We start from the raw sequence: 13,262 nt of genomic DNA, 5'->3' as shown, positions 1-13,262 counted from the left end.
CACTTTTGGTGCTTCATTCACTGTTTTTTTGGCACTTTTTTGACATTTAACGCTTCTTAAACTAGTTGTACACTTATTAGGCATTATAAGGCATTCTATTACTTATTTTTGGAATTCATGGTCAATAAAAAACCTCATTTATAGGAAATTATACCTAATTCTTGAGTTAAAAAAGCAGAAATTATGAATTATTTAGACTAATATTAAAGGAAGGATAATCACAGAAGGCTCAACGTTCAGTCGGGATACTGTTTCAAAACATTTCAGTTTTTTGTTTTCAAATGCTAAAGAAATTGAATAAAACACCCAAAATTCAATGAAAGTAGAGATCCGATCTTTTGTTGTACTTGCAAAACGCGTTGTATGGAATCATCTGTGTTATTTTTTTGGGTAATCCAAATTAGGTCGTTAAAAAGAAACCCATATTTCTGATGTAGACATTTAAACAATGGGTCAAATTTGACCCAAAGACAACACAAGGGTTAAATTAGCAGTGGATGAATGAGTTATAGAGGCGGTATAATGAATGCTTGCTCTTGGGGGAATTGTTGGGTCTCTGTAGATTATAGAGTGTGGTCTAGATCGACTCTACCTGTAAAGTGTCCTGAGATAACTTCTGTTATGATTTGACACCATAAATAAAATGTAATTGTATTGAGGCAAACACAACTAAATTCACTTTACCCACATTTTAATTTGAAAAGTGCTAAGTAGCCTACATTTTTTTCCACCTTAACCTTTTAGGTGTTGAGGAACACAATAAGTCTGCAGTTCACCGCTGTATGACACACACGTACACATTAAAAGAGAAGTGTTAAGAAGGCTTGCAGTTCACATAGATTTCAGCAGCCGCCCTCAGTTTCCAGAAAATGAAGGACCCCATTTGAGCATGTCAGGAGCCAGTCAGCTCCTTCAAAGGTCTAATGTGTAGGAATTTCTCCCATCTAGCGTTGCGATCATGTATCGCAATCAACTCTCTCGCACCACGCAGTTCAAAGTGCGTATTACAGCTACGGTAGCCTTCACGCTTTTTTCTGATGATACCGGTCTCTTTGCTCTTTTCAATATCCTTTTTCTTTTTCTGGGTGAAGAAGAAGACTCCTGTTCCTGAAATTTGGATTTTGAATACGTGTGGTCCTCCATGTTTCCTTCTTCAAACTTGTCGGGGCCGGGAAGCTACGATACCCGTTAGCAGCATTAGCAGCACCTGTGAGTTTATCATGTGACAGCGAAAACGCGAAAGGCGGAGCAGTATGTCCTGTATGTCCCTTACCGGCTAACGTATTTCAAGATGGCGCATGAATATGGAGCGTCTTACCCCAGTTCATGCGAATGCAACCGTAAAATTTCAAGCCAAAAGGAATACTTGGAATTGAAAAGATGGTAAATATTCATGAAAAAGGACAAGTTTGTGAACAAGCAACACAGATTTTGATAATGGACTACTAAAAACATTACACACTGGACCTTTAAAGTGCTACTAGAGAATTAGTATGCTTCATGTGTGCCCTCTTGTTGTGTAACTGGACTTGCATGCTGACAGACTAGTTAGCAGACAGTGCCAGTAAGAGGTTAACCGACCGCCAACTTGAAACATGGGCTGAGTTCCAAATCTCAGACTCTTTTCTTTTTCACTTTTAGTACGAACTGCAGCTGCCCTTACAAAGTACGTACTGTTACATGCAGTATGCACACATACTACTTCTTCACAACATTGTGCCTTGAACTTTGACCCTCTTGCTCATATATGCTGCGCAAGGGATTGTGGGTCAAAACGAGCCAGAAAAACATCCTGGCTTGCATAATGCAGAATCTGACCGGATGCAGCGGGACATCCTGGTATTTGTGGCATACTGCATTTGATATACTATGTATTGGGATACTAAATAGTGTGGTAGTATGGGTATTGGGACAAAGGGATAGTTCTCTTGTAACTTGTAACTTGTCTTAATGTTTAAATCTCAGTGTCAGAATTTGACAAGTGAATACTTTCCTACAAATAGAAGCAGTTTGGCTGTCCACGTTATTGTCCTTTGAGATTAATTATATCTGTATATCTGATGCTATATTGACACCATGTCGCCAACATCTTTATAGGACTCTCTGTGTAACTAGTTAAGTTTGTCTTGTGGGTTTTATTCTAGTTAATTATTGTGATATTTATAATATTCTCCTGTACGGCCTTTTGGTAAAGTAGCCTGCAAGAAACTTTTGTAGGCCTTCTATTGTATTAACAGTCAAACCACAACAAGTAATAAATACATTAAAAGGATTTCAAACACCAAGAGATCTTTTAAACCATAAATATCTTATACCAAATCTGCTTCATCAGCTACTTCTATCTGCACATGCACCATTTGTGTCATGTTGAACAGTTGTGGAATGTAACTAAGTGCATTTACTCAAATATATAATAATAGTAAATAATACTTGAGTCTTTTCTTTTCATGCCACTTTCCACTTCTACTTCCGCTACATTTCAGAAAGAAATATTGTACTTTTTACTCCATCTGACAGCTTTAGTTACTAGTTACTTTACACATTAAGTTTTTTGCACACAAAACACATGTAGTTTATAAATTAAACTGGCCAACAATATAATGGCCTACAAGTCCAGCTGCAATGATTAGACCATTAAACACACAACTGTTTGGATCCTTTACACTTTCTAAAATGTGAGGATTCTTCTGCATTGAGTACTTTTACTTGTAATACTTTAAGTACATTTTCCTGATGATACTTACATACTTTTACTTAAGTAACATTTTTAATGCAGGACTTTTACTTTTTACAGTGTGGTATATAAGTCAGAGATCTTCAACAGGGGGTCCTTTGAGTTGCTGCAGGAGGGGCCTCCAAATTACTAGATAGTTAAAAAATTGCATCAATTGATGATAGGCTTACTGGCCTATAGCCATAAGGTAGCCATCCACAGATCCAGTTAAGCTTAAGGATTCCCTGTGCCACATTCTAACATTACAACATGATGTGTAAATATGAATGTCAACAATTATAATTTTAATAGCTTAGTATTGTATGCCCCATAAAAATGTATGTGTAAAGGCCTTAGGCCGCCCTATACATTATTGTAGGCCCAGTTTAACATGCAATTTATATTTTACATTTCATTCTCATATTGTATGCAATACTATGCTGTAAGGGCTCCCTGCTCCATCTCTTTTTCAACTGAGGGGCCCTTTAACAAACGTTAAAGACCCCTGGCATAAGAAAAGGATCTGAATACTTCTTCCACCATTGCTGTTGATCAAACATGAAGGAGATCCTGTCCCTGTGCTGTCACGGTGCATGCCTGGCGTCCCCACTTCTCTCCACTAGAGCGCGCGTTAGGACCCTGCCGCGTCTACCGGAGTGGATCATGTCAGAAGAGGAATGTTCGTACAATGAGGGTCTGTGTATTGTAGTTCCGCTATTGCCTCGGTGCACCACACGGACAAACGCTTGTCAATGGACTATTTGAGACGGATCTCAATCGGTTTAATGCAACGGCTCCCTGCGTTTCGGCTGCGTGCTTTTTGACTCGTAATTTGCAACCAGATCCTTTTTTATCCGGATGGAAAGCGAAAGACGGAGAGAAAGGACAAAAAAAAAAAAAAAAATCCAAACCAAAATGCCGTGAGTGTTGAAGTTTAGGGGCTTTTGTGTGTTGGTAGATTCTCCTATTTTTGGCGAACCAGTCGCTCACTTTAAATGTACAGTTATTCTTACTCTTTTCTGACTATTTAATAAGTGTGGCACATAGATGACATTGTAGTTTAAATACCAGCCATCGATGGAACTGAAGTTGTGCGTGCTAAGGTTCTGAATCATCCGAGGGCTTCTTATTGAATGTAATGTATCCGTGAGCAGAGGTCCAGTCGTTAAGGAAGAGTGGATTCATTCCAGCTGTAAGTCCACGAGCCTTTCATGTGTGTAAATCATCTCAGTTTTAATTCTAAGCTGACACAGTATAACACCAGGGAGGAAGAAATCACTAATACAAATCTGCAACATTGGGACTTTTTTTTAATGCCTCTTTGGAACCTAGAATGAGTTTATACTGACCTGATCTTACTTTCTAGGCAAGTGTCTTTGAATCTTTCCCATCTCTATAACATTTCTATCAGTTTGTCGGGATAATTGTGCAATCTTTCAACAAACAGGCTATCATAGGCTACACCGTCCGTCTCTAGAGTGACTTTGTGCGTGCAGTGGAGTATTTTTTCTTTCCACATGGGATCCTAGCTGAGTCCATACGTCTTGTTGTCTTCCATGCCCGTACTGTGGTCCAATCTAAGCTCAGCGGACCTCAGTGTAAACGGCATGGGAGAGGCGACCCCTGCTCAGTCTGCCGCGGGAGCGTTCGTGCCCATGTTGGGTGTCGGTTTAGGAACTGTGCCCGGCGGGGTCGGCAGCGGGTCTGGGGTGGCCCCATCCAGGGGCACCGCGGTGCCACAGCTGCACAACGCCATAGTGGAGCGTCTGCGCGCCCGCATAGAGCTGTGCAGGCGGCACCACACCACATGCGAGAACCGCTACCAGAGGGGCCAGGCCGAGAGCTCGGACCGGGAGCACGAGAGCACGCTTCACCTGCTCAACATAGTCCACCAAGGGCCCGGGACCCGGAAGGCAAAGGGCAGCCGGGGATCGAACCAGCAACCTCCAGAGTACAGCAGGGCCAACGGGGAGCAGAAGGGCTCCGAGGGCGAGCAGAAGATCAACACGCGCATAGCGGTGAGTTTGGCCCAATTGGTGATGGTGGGGTGGTGGGTGTAATGAATGATCAGCAGTGACAATAATAATAAAGATGATGTGATGATGAGTATGATAATGACGTTAAAGCTTGTGTTAAGAATGACACCATGGTGAATATGATTATCATAGTGATGATGAGGATGATAAGGTCGTTGTTACTTGTGATGATAGGCATTATAAGCTGTTTTTTGTATCAGTTTATCAATGAATTAATCGCCAATCACATGCATGCAACCCATACCAGTAAAAAGCCAGTAATGGGTCGGGTGCAGGACTTTAAACCTGTATGACCTAAGTGACCCGAAATGTCACAGTTGAGATGTCTCCTCCTTTTTTTTAATGGCATACTCCTCTTTCAGGTAGAGTTGTGCTTTTATGTTATTCCTAACCTCACAAAGGACAATAACCATCAAAAACCAACAACACTTCCTTGCAATTCATTTCAGAGCATTCAACAGTTACAGTTCTGCCCAAACTTACAGGACAACAAAACTCAGACCATGAGAAATTACAAGCATTATTTTTGCATGTCAATCTGCCGTTCAGCTGAGAGCTGTATAGTTTCTGTATTACAGTAAGTAATGTTTGTACACAAATTACTCACAAATACGCCGGTCTGACTCTTAATGGACAAGCAGTTAAAGTGATGGTTCGGAGTAATTTCACCCTAGGCAGCCGAGAGGAGTATCCATCAGGCAAGTGTTATTTAAATATACTTCTGGTGTAGTTACAAACTTTCTAATGCCTCGTTTTATAAGTACAGAAACTATTTGTACTACTGTAGAAGTTTGGTATCATTCCGGGCATTATTAGTGGGGTAATTTACGAGATACAAACGTGGATCCATTAGCGCCTGCACTAAGCTAACCAGCTGATAACGCTAACTCGACCAACGTTATAACAAGGGAAAAAAGCTTATGGGGGGTTGTTTGGCTCGAGGTCAAGGTGCAAAGCAGCCTAGGGTGAAATTACTCCGAACCATCACTTTAAGGCTCTGTCCAACCTTACAGAACAACCAAATCCAGACCAAATGGCACAACAGTCGGGCAATGTTTTAAAACCAGAGTAATAAACTCTGGGTTCCTGGTTCTGCTGATTAAAGAGGCCCTGGAAGTAGATGGGATGATACAGGATCACAAAGCTTGTTTGCAAAGCAATCCATTCAGAGGAAATTGTTTTGGGGTCATTGGGCCATGGGGCTGTTTTGCATTTACCGCAAACCTTGTCAGCATCTGTACCGTGCAGCTGATCCAAACAGATGGATGCAGATGCATTCCGTGGCTTGTTTAACCCATTTCATATGCACAATTATCTCATTTTGCAGTACAGATACGTCAGTTTCCTTTGTGTCACACGGATTACCAAACCCTCAAGAGGATGCTACCTGTCATTGAACAGGGTTTCTCAAAGTGTTTCTTAACAAAAGTTTTTTTTTTTTTTTCTTTCTTTTTTTTCTGAAGTCAAGCAAAGAGCGGTGTGGCCTTATTTTGAGTAGTTTTGAGAATATTCTGAGATAAGGATATTGAGAATAAAGGACAGTATAGTTTGCATGTTCTCCCTCAACATCAGAGCCTTGCAAAGAACGCAGGGTTGGGAAATTCGACTGTAAAACACAGCAGGGCTTTCTGTATGCCTGCTAGTGCTGATAGGACTGACTTCCTGTATGGCATCTGTTAAGGGCACAGCCAGTAAGATGCAAGATTTATTTTGTTGTTTTTTTTCATTGGGCATGGGGGAGTTCAGCATTTAGACTATGAATTATTTCCCAAGCAGCGTTTCAAATATAATGTCAAAAGGGTGAAAGCTTGCAGATGTTCCTGCTCTTGATTTGCCTGAGATGCTGGATGGAAAAATAAACAATGTAATATTTTTATTTTATTTTCCAGTAAAGCCATAAAAGGGCAGCGATGATTGTTCTGTCAGTTCATTTATTGTCATCCCTAGAAGTGAGCACGGGATAGCCTCTACATGTCATGCAACTGTATTAGCTTAAGCCTGGATTGAGACTTTCACATCCAAGAAAAATTCGATTTTTTCCCCATGATTTATAGTGCTAATATAAAGAGCCGTTTAGCTTTCCACATATGTAGTTTTCATGCTGTTAAGGACGGTACAGCCACGGAACATGATGAGTCGCAAGACACAACAACATCATGTATTATACTGACTGTCTAAAAGAGGTCAGGGAACATCATTATCATGTACTGTTTCATTTTTCCTGATGTTGACTCTGGAGTAGCGTGTTCTACATAAAACTGATGAGTGCAGCAAGAGTGCGAGGAGGAAATGAAGTCCTGGCACACATGTTTATATCAACCCTGGGGTTAATATGTTTTTCACAACTCATGATGATTGGGTGAAGCAGAACAGCAGCCGTTACACAAATCCCCCCCTAATGCATTTATACGGCATCTTTCCAGCATTAACACTGCAGAGTTCTTTCTGGAATTTGTTGTAGTAAGTAGTAAGTAAGGTGTCAAATAACTCTTACAACCAAATACTGAAAAATTTGAGGTGCAAAGATTAAAAAAAGAACCGATTATTTGTAGACCATTCAATTAATCGTCAACTATTTTGATAATCGATTGTTCGGTTGGAGGGGTTTTTTTTATGAAAAGATTCTGTGATTCCAGCTTCTTTAATGTGAATATTTTTCTAGTTTGTTTCACTCCTCTGTGTCAGTAAATGGAATATCTTTGAGTAGACAAGTGGACAAAACAAGACATTTAAGACATTTTATAGAACAAACAACTAATCGATTAAAGGTAAGACTTATAAAACTAACTTTCTGCCATATTTGCTGAAACTGACCCTATGGTCGAGTAGAACTACATGAAGCAGGTAATTTAAAAAAAAAAAATCCGGCTCCTCTGGCACCACCTACAGCCTGTAGTGCGATTAGCAAAAATCCACCGCTCCCTGTTCAGATGTACCAATCAGGGCCAGGGGGGGTGTCTAACTGCATGTCAGTCACTGCTCATGCACATGCATTCATTCCCCCCATTCTCCCTTATGGGGGGAGGGGCTTAGGAGACCATTTTGGGCTTTAGCAGAAAGGGGGGAGGGACTGAGAAGTTGTTGATGTTCAAATTTTTTGGCTATCTCCTGGATCTTCACTATCCTACCTACGGCTAGGGTTGGGTATCGTTTAGATTTTTACGATTCCGATGCCGAAGCGGTACTTTTAAAACGATTCCAATTCCTAAACCGATTCTTGAAAAACTGAAAAATGACATCAAAGATGTGATATGTTTACTAGCGATCACGTGCAGTGAATGGTTAATATGCTTTTACGTCCGTTTTGGTGAGCCCAGAGTGAAAATATGGCATTTTAAAAGTAGCCTACATTTACGATAGCTAGCTAACGGTAGACTACAGAGAAATTGTGATATTTTTACGTCCGTTTCGGAGCGACAGAGGGAAAATATTTCAGTCGACACATTAAGTGGAACCGAAATGAGGAACCGAAATGTGCGTTCTAATCCGGTCCGATTCCTACCGGTTGGGTAGGAACCGGTTCCATAGTGGAACCGGGTTTCGGTACCCAACCCTACCTACGGCACCTTTAATCAAGATTTTTTTTTTTTTATAATCTGAGAGTACAATTTGTGTTTCAAGTATGTCATGGGGTGCTGTAGTAGTTGACCGTACTACATTCTTCTGAATTACAAAGTAAGGCTTTTACAATGGCCACATCTGTGCATGTTATTGACTGTTCACATTGGAATTTGCGATGGAAATGTACACCAAGTGAGGGGCAAACAACACAATGGATTATGACTGGCTGGGAGTGCAGAGTGAGCAGCACCTAACAACGGTGCTCATTGAGACCAGATTAACAAAGGATATTCTTTTATATGAAATTGGAGAAATGGGAAAGAAGAAGGGATGAGAGCCGACTTATCCAACCACTCAGAAAATGATTTTCCATAATGTGTGCGTGAACTCATCGAAAGCTTTTGGGTACTCATAGATGCATTCGATTATGTTGTTCCACAACCGGTTTTCCAAACTTTCCCTTCATACCTGTATCAGTAGATTCACTCAGCACAGAAATGGGCTTAGAAAACATTAGCCCTGTATTATAATGTACGGACATTAAGTTTCATCAGATCAGTATTCAGCAACCATCTTACATTGTCTATCTGCGGCACAGATCGAGTACAGAAACTAAAGGCTTAACAAACAGTGACACAGCCTCGCTGCATGTAGCATGCCATGCATTGTCATGCCCTATTATCATGCCTTTAACAAATGGCTCACTAAGCACCTTCTTGAAAGATGTGCTGGCCATGAAACTGTTTGAAGCACAAGGCCCCCATATAAATGTTTAGAGCCACTGAATACATTTCCTGCACGTGTTTACTTTACGTCAAACAGGCCTTGAAAAAGCAGTAGGCGAGGGATGCCTGGTTATTAACAGTCCTGTGTGCACTGGGAGGATTTTGTTATTTCCCAGTCTTGTTCTAGTGACAGATCTGAGAACTATAGGCCTAGAGCAGCAGGCGCTCGCAGAGAAAGTGCTCTGTGTGCTGATCTGTTTGCCCACTTGCAACTACCACACGGCAGCAACTCTTCTTAAAAAGCCGGTGTGTGAGGTAGGGCTGCTCAATTATGTAAAGAAATCATAGTCACGATTATTCTGGTCAATATTGAAATCCTGATTATTTAAGGTGTTCATATTATGCTTTTTGGCTTTTCCCCTTTCCTTTATTGTGTTATATATATTTTTTGTGCACGTTATAGGTTTACAAAGTGAAAAAGCCCAAAGTCCAACCCAAAGGGACTTACCATCTCAACAGAAAACACTGTTAACAAACTGCTCCAAACAGCTCTATTGTAGTCCAGCCTTTACTTCCGTGACGAACATGCGTCACTTTATAACACACATTATAATGCTCACCTAGCTGCTAGCATGGCACGCCCTCATACTCTGCAACTGACTAGCTAGCAGCGCTTACCTAGGTACTGCGCATGTGCGACTCCCAACAAAGATGGAACAGAAGTGAGATGCCTCACTCTGTAGCTAAAACAGAGAGCTCAACACACAGGGTGAAAAGAGGAGCTGCAGCAATGTGCAGTACAACAAAAATGGATGATGAATCGGATGTTTTCGACTTGGGGTTCAGGACCCCCACACAAGGGTTGCAAGATAAATTGGATAGGTTGCAATATTATTAAAGGAGAAATCCGGCGCAAAATGAACCTAGGAGTTAATAACACATTTGTTAATAACACATTTGTACTGTTCTTTGGGATATGTTTTCATGCTAATCGAATGTGACCAGTTTTCTTGGGAAAACGGTCACGATCAGTCGAACAACGAACGCCGTGCTTGAGCTATGTTACTGGTTACTGGTTGCATGGCGTTCGTCGTTCGACTGATCGTGACTGCTTTCCCAAGCTGGCGCCCACCCATATACATGAACGGTACTGTTTTTATAAACTATCTTTTTAATAAACTGTCTGTACGCTTACAAAGTTCTCAATGCTTCGGTTTACATGTAGGGACCCTCATTATGCTACCGTGGAAGTGTGGTGCTATTTTGAACCTTGTTAGTGGTATAGAAATAGCAATTTTTTTTTACTTTACCCTTTGCCCCGACGACTAGCGTTATAAGCTAATTAGCGGTTTGCACTAAAACTGGTCACATACGATAAGCATGAAAACATATCCCAGAGAACGGTTGACTCGGTACCCCTAGGTTCATTTTGTGCCAGATTTCTCCTTTAACAGGGGAGGAAAGCACACACACACACAAAAAGATGTTTTCTTTTTCAGACTTTGCTTAAATTAAGACTTTTTTTTACCATTTCTTTGATATTTCCCTCTTCCAGACTTTAGAAATTATTAAAATAAAAGAAAGAGGGTCGCCAACCAAACCACTTCACAGTGCCGTTGGCTGCAGATTATGGTCGATCAAGACAAACGTGCAGAATGTCAATTTCTGCTATAACATTAACTAATTATTCTTTTTAAGCACAACAAATGCATCACTTCTTGTACAGCACTTCACTTTTCATTATGAAAAGGTGTGACACCTTTTTGTATTTACATTTCAAGTACATTTTGTTACAATTGATTGTGACAATGAAACATAACAATCACACCTCTTAGTTAATTCATCATGACTGAGGTAACTACCAAGTGACCAGTGGATTGACAGCTTACTCAAATAGCATGGAGAAAAAGAAATTCCTTGTACTCTCTGGTGGTCATGTATGATGGATGGTGTGTGTGTGTGTGTGTGTGTGTGTGTGTGTGTGTGTGTGTGTGTGTGTGTGTGTGTGTGTGTGTGTGTGTGTGTGAGTGGGCTGGGGCTGGGGTGTGCACTGTAAGTGCTTCCTGGCATACCCTGTTTGGCTGTTGAACTGCCTGAATCCGAGCTGCCGGTGGTCTGATCTCAGCCTGGCTCGCCTGTGATGTGAAACAATTAGCCCAGGTCCATGGGGGCCACCCACAGTGAAGCCCACAGCTTTACCCAACCCTATGGGTGCAGCACAGATCCATGTTCACATATGCACAGATCCCATCCATGTTGTCATGGGAAGTAAAGTTCTTTTTCGGAGTAGCTGGTTCTCCGTTGGTCTGCTGAATGAAGTCCCCTTTAGGGAGGACTGAAATGGCTGCGGCTGCTGTTTATTGACAGCACAACTGCACTGTAAGCCTGATGTGATTAAGCTTGTCTCATTGTATACACTGTAGCTGTGAGATGAGTCGAGCAGTGCTCTGATTAAAAGACATTAAGATAGGCCTCCGTATACTGTAGTAAAGCCATCTGCTAATCTCCTCCTTCTATTTGGGATTAGTGCTCATTCCAAGGTATGGTTTAAACACAGCCACAATCCTATTCTACTTATGCATAGTGCAGTTCTGGCTGTGTAATATGTATTTTAAATGTCCTCAATTATTTAAATGAAAGTTTTTGTAACAACAAACACTTAAATTTAGACTGTAATAAATGTCACAGTACGCTGTTTTGATGATGTCTTCTGATATGCTACTGTGTAGACTGTATATTATGACAGTTGGAAAAAATATATAATTAGTTTAGTCAAAAGGGTGTTAATTGACAGTTTACCTAACTAGAGCTGCAACGATTAATCGATTAATCAAATAGTTGTCAACTATTAAATGAATCGCTATTCAATAATCGATTAACCGGCCTGAGTCATTTTCTTATGAAAAAAATAAACATTCTCTGATTCCAGCTTGTTAAATGTGAATATTTTCTAGTTTCTTCTCTCCTCAGTGACAGTAAAGTGAATATATTTGAGTTGTGGACAAAACAAGACATTTGAGGACATCATCTTGGGACTTTTTCGCCATTTTCTGACATTTTATAGACCCAACAACTAATCCATAATTCCAGAAAATAATCCACAGATTAATCGATAATAAAAAAGACCAACACCTAACCGGACCCTAACTGGTTGAGAATATAATACTTCTTTGTATAAATGCTGCAAACTTGTCAGATTGAAAGATTATAGTAATTATATAAATGCTTTATCCCCCATTCACGACCCATCATAGATTTCTTTTAACAAATCTATTTGTAATATGGGTATCAACCCACTGGCATGGGATGTGATTGAAGCTAGGAGTCAGTGGATGACATTTGCTCATTAAACATTAAACATTATTTTTATACTCATTTGCTCAACTATTTCCAGATTAATTTCAACATGTTTCCGAGGGGGATATGACGACATTCATTTCTGTGTTGTATGTTCTGATTGACACGGCAGAGACAGTAAGGATTAGCGATTTGCTCAGAGAAACACGGCAGTGGCTTTTTAGCTGATATAGACATCAGCCAGATTTACTGACTTGTGTAATAAAAATACGGGCCATGTAACATTTAGTTCTGGACATTCCACAGTCATAGCCAAGGGGAGTTCATAAATGGTTTTTACACTCTTCTATGCAAGCACAGCTTGTCTTTAAGGAAGGGGGAAGTAGTAGGTTAATATCACACACAAAGCTAACGCTGTGGCTTGTCAGTTTCCAAGAAAGGGCAGCCTCGGGATGACATTTGTTTGGACAGTATGTTGATTCTGACCTAGTTAATAGCTACCGTATCATCTTCTGGTTATATCGTGCATGAAATGAATGTCTCTATTCCCCGGTAAACATAGATTTATGATAACATCAGCACACATGTGTTTGAAACAACTGTAGCTACGCCTACATTTTGGGATCATGATTGCTATGTCCTCGAGGGAGGGCGGGGTACAAGCTTCAACAAGCTTCTCTTTTGGTAGCCAACCCAGACACCCGGTTTTTAAGTAGCACGAGACAAAAGTTCACTGATGACTGACATTTCTCAGAGGAGCTTTATTTTCCAATCCCTTTTTGAGTTAATGAAAGCATATACTAAATATATTACAGAGACTGCATTTCCAATCTTATAAACTGCAGCTTTGAGTATTATCCATAAGTCATGATGGCATAAGTCAGGATCTTCAGCAGATCATTAGTTCTAGCATGATGATGTCCTAATACG

At 40.6% G+C, this 13,262-nt stretch overlaps 1 protein-coding gene across 1 annotated transcript in view; it reads left to right on the top strand.

The window, feature by feature from the left end:
* The first annotated feature begins 4,269 nt into the window (after positions 1-4,269).
* The window catches only part of zmp:0000001236 (mastermind-like protein 2), a 43,179-nt gene continuing 34,186 nt past the window's right edge, over positions 4,270-13,262 (top strand). The window contains exon 1 of the mRNA XM_031297528.2: positions 4,270-4,731. Within this exon, the coding sequence (XP_031153388.1) occupies positions 4,270-4,731 (462 nt within the window). The remainder of the gene's footprint in view (positions 4,732-13,262) is intronic.

This window comes from Sander lucioperca, chromosome 5 (genome assembly GCF_008315115.2).
Source record: "Sander lucioperca isolate FBNREF2018 chromosome 5, SLUC_FBN_1.2, whole genome shotgun sequence".
Taxonomy (NCBI): domain Eukaryota; kingdom Metazoa; phylum Chordata; class Actinopteri; order Perciformes; family Percidae; genus Sander; species Sander lucioperca.
This window is presented reverse-complemented; position numbering and strand designations above follow the sequence as displayed.